This window comes from Tupaia chinensis, unplaced genomic scaffold, assembly GCF_000334495.1.
Source record: "Tupaia chinensis unplaced genomic scaffold, TupChi_1.0 Scaffold146187_1, whole genome shotgun sequence".
Classification (NCBI taxonomy): Eukaryota; Metazoa; Chordata; class Mammalia; order Scandentia; family Tupaiidae; genus Tupaia; species Tupaia belangeri.
The window spans coordinates 1,321,028-1,324,528 of NW_006206042.1; the positions used below are offsets into that span (position 1 = coordinate 1,321,028).

The 3,501-nt window shown below is 55.7% G+C and overlaps 1 protein-coding gene across 1 annotated transcript in view; it reads left to right on the top strand.

The window, feature by feature from the left end:
* TAGLN2 (transgelin 2) overlaps positions 1-3,501 on the top strand; it is a 7,236-nt gene that overhangs the window by 2,386 nt on the left and 1,349 nt on the right. The window contains exons 2-3 of the mRNA XM_006168843.3: positions 2,573-2,780; positions 3,150-3,324. Of these exons, the coding sequence (XP_006168905.1) occupies positions 2,601-2,780; positions 3,150-3,324 (355 nt within the window). The 5' untranslated portion in view covers positions 2,573-2,600. The remainder of the gene's footprint in view (positions 1-2,572; positions 2,781-3,149; positions 3,325-3,501) is intronic.

Consider the following 3,501-nt stretch of genomic DNA (forward strand, 5'->3'; position numbering starts at 1 on the left):
GCTGGCCAGGCTAGTCCTGGCCCTGGTGAGCGCCTTGCCCCTTCTGCAGACTCTGCCCGGTGGTTCTGGCACCCCAGGGCTCTAGTGCAATAACCCTGAGTGGAGCAGAGACACTGCAGCTGGAGGCTGGCTCTGACAGCTGTGTCCAGGCCCCGAAGTGAGGGAGGCGGGCCTGGAAGGCCTGGTCTGTCCTGCCCTGGGGTAACCTGTCTCTTCCTGTCTTAACACTGGTGCCCGGGGTTAATCATTCTGCCATAGTGACCCCTGGCCAGTTGGCCCCTGGAAGCAGCCCTGAGCCCCAGGTGACCCCTTTGCCTAGCTCCACTTCTAGACCTCTCCTCTGGAAGGGGTCCCCTCCCCTCCTCCCAAGTTCCCCAGCTGTCCCCTGTACATCAGAGGTCCCAGGCTTCTGCAGACTGAGTGGCGGCTGAGCAGTGGCGGCTGCGCTGAGAGGGGAGGGCAGCTCTCCCGGCTGCCCCTGCTGGTTGTGTGTGTGGCTGGTGCTGTGGGTCACGGCCCAGACATTTATCTGGCCCAGCTTTCAGGCTGGGGGAAGTAGGGGGTGGGTCACTCTTAATGAGGTTTAAAAATAACTGATTTATGGGGAGGATCTCTGCCGGAAATGTGCAGCTCGAATAGCTGGAGTGGAAAGGAGCAGCCATGTTGGAGTGCGGGGAGGGAGCTCTGGGGCTCAGAGGTGTGGGGGTGTTTGAGGCAGAGCCCTGAGGCCCATTGAGGAGGTGGCAGGATTGTTTCACTGGGGTGCAGGAGCCCGAGCGACTCCATCCCTTAAAGCTGAGTGGCTTGGAGCCAGAGGTGGGGAGAAGAGGCAGCTCCCTGTCCTGTCCTTGAATGCAGGTACCTGTCCTGGGGATCCCCTTTTATAAGTGACAATACTAGACTGCCAGCTCCTTTGGAGCAGAGAGCAGAGCCCATGTAGGGAGAACGGGCAGGAAACAGGGGACCAGGAAACAGGGGACCCGTCTCTCCTCTGTGCCTGGCTCCCCTCGGCATCGTCACATTCCAGGGACCTGCTGGGCAGGCGCTTAGGGGTGGGAGGGGATGGGCTACCTGTGGTGGGTGCTGACAGCTCAGGCCCCTGGAAGCAGTGTTCAGGAAACCACCGAGTTCTTGCTAACCAAGGCCCTCGAATGAAATTCAAGACTCTTCTGTGTATTTCCCCATCCTTCCCTGTCTTTCCTGGTTTCCCTGAAAATACCACTGGAGGTTCCTGTAATTATTTTTACTGTAACAAATGACTACAAAACTAATGAGTGAGAGCCACACGAATACAGTATCTGACAGTTCTAGAAACCCCAACAGGGGAGACGCCTCCCAGCTAAAATCTAGCTGCTGGCCTGCCTGGGCAGTGCGCCTTCATTGTATGCAGTCTTTCCCTGTTTAGAGGGACTCACCTTGTCTGGCTTCATTGTATGCAGTCTTTCCCTGTTTAGAGGGACTCACCTTGTCTCCCTGATGGCACCAGGGCACGTCTTAGGATCAAGGGCTTTCCCCTCTCTCCCAAAATTCCTGGCACAAATAGCAGGTGCCCAATTAAAGCCCAGTGGTTGATTAAGGGTAGATCAAGCCAGTCCTCCAGCTCCTGGCATAGGTTTCCCAAGCACTTCCATGTTCCTCCTCCTCTTCCCAAATCATCCTCTCTCCTAGGGCTGTAAAGAGCAGGGTTGTGGGGCCAGCAGGTGGTGTCGTAGTTAAGGGCACTGGACTCCCACATGGCCAACCACGGTTCAAGTCCTGGATCTGGCTTGGTCTCTCACTTTCCCTCTCTCTCTGGTCCTCTTTGGTCAAATTAAAATAAATTAATAAACTTAAATAAATTGATTATTAAAAAAAAAAAAAAAAAGAGCAGGGTCGTGTGGGCCAGCCCATGGCATGGTGGTTACAGCAGTCAGATCCCACATGGCCAACTACACAGTTCGAGTCCTGGACCTGGCGGCTTGGAAACATGCCTGGACTGTGTGTGTACGTGTACAAAATCCCCAAACGAGGAAGAGATGGAGTAGAAGGGAGTGGGACTGTGGTGCGACCATTCCCATTGGGGGATGCTTTTCCACTTTCTCTCCCCCTCTTCCCTGCAAACACACAAACCCTCTGGCAAATTCTAAACAAGAGAGAGAGCAGGGTTGTGGTTACAATGACTAGACTGCCTTTGCCAAAGTTGACTACCCACATGAAGAGCTGAGTCCCCAGTCCTGGCCTCATTCACCCCATATTCTACTCCAGTGGCTTTTTTTTTTTTAACATCATTTTAGTAGTGGAACCATTTGTTCAAATAAATCTAATGAGTCGCTCGATATAATGTACGGATTCTTGTCGAAGGAGTTCGGGAGAACCCAGGATGGGCCCTGTGGTCCCGAGACACCTCATGTTCTGAGAGCTGCTATTCTAGCCCTTGTTCAGGGGTCAAAGCGAGTGTTCTCTCATTGGACAGCCGTTCTGGTCGTCACCCTTGGGACCCATGCTGGGGAATATAGCAAGTTTCCTGTAAGCAGGATTCACCACCCTAGGGGCAGCAGAGTATTGATCTAGGCCCGGTGTGTCCCCTCCCCAGCTGCCCACAGCCACCACTGCCCTTCAGAATGGCCAACAGGGGACCTGCGTATGGCCTGAGCCGGGAGGTACAGCAGAAGATCGAGAAGCAGTATGACGCTGACCTGGAGCAGATCCTGATCCAGTGGATCACCACTCAGTGCCGCAAGGATGTGGGCCGGCCCCAGCCCGGGCGTGAGAACTTCCAGAACTGGCTCAAGGACGGCACGGTGAGAGCCAAACCCTGTGGACCAGAAGTTCCGGGAGAGCAGGGCTGGAGCTGGGGACTGGCTGTCTGGAAGAAGGGAAGGCGGAGGGCACACATCCTCCTCCTCCGACCCAGCACCCTCCTCGGCATGAAAGGGCCGAGGTGACACCGAGGACAGAACCATGGGAGGGTGTACTGGAGCCCATGATGCTGGCATAGCAAGGAGAGACCGCATGCTGGCTTTTTGATATGGGTTTGGAAGCCAGGGCTGGGCAGGTAGGACTGCTCCCTGCCAGTGAAGGAGTCTGAGCTGTCCTCAGGCAGGAGAGGAGCCCCTCTGGTTGAGGAAGGTGGGAATGTCCTCACCTGCATGCCTGCTGTCCCCACCCAGGTGCTGTGTGAGCTCATTAATGGGCTGTACCCCGAGGGGCAGGCCCCGGTAAAGAAGATCCAGGCCTCCACCATGGCCTTCAAGCAGATGGAGCAGATCTCCCAGTTCTTGCAAGCAGCAGAGCGCTATGGCATCAACACCACTGACATCTTCCAAACTGTGGACCTCTGGGAAGGTGGGCCAGGGCCTGGGCTGGGGCTGTCCCCTAGGAGACCAGAGATTGGGCTAGGCCATCTTGACCAGGGAGAAGGGACCGGTTTCTGGCTCTCTGAGAATAAAAGATGGGAGGGGTGTGTGTGAGGAGGGGTGTTTTATGGGGGAGTTGGCCATGTTAGGGTCTGGGCTGGGAAAG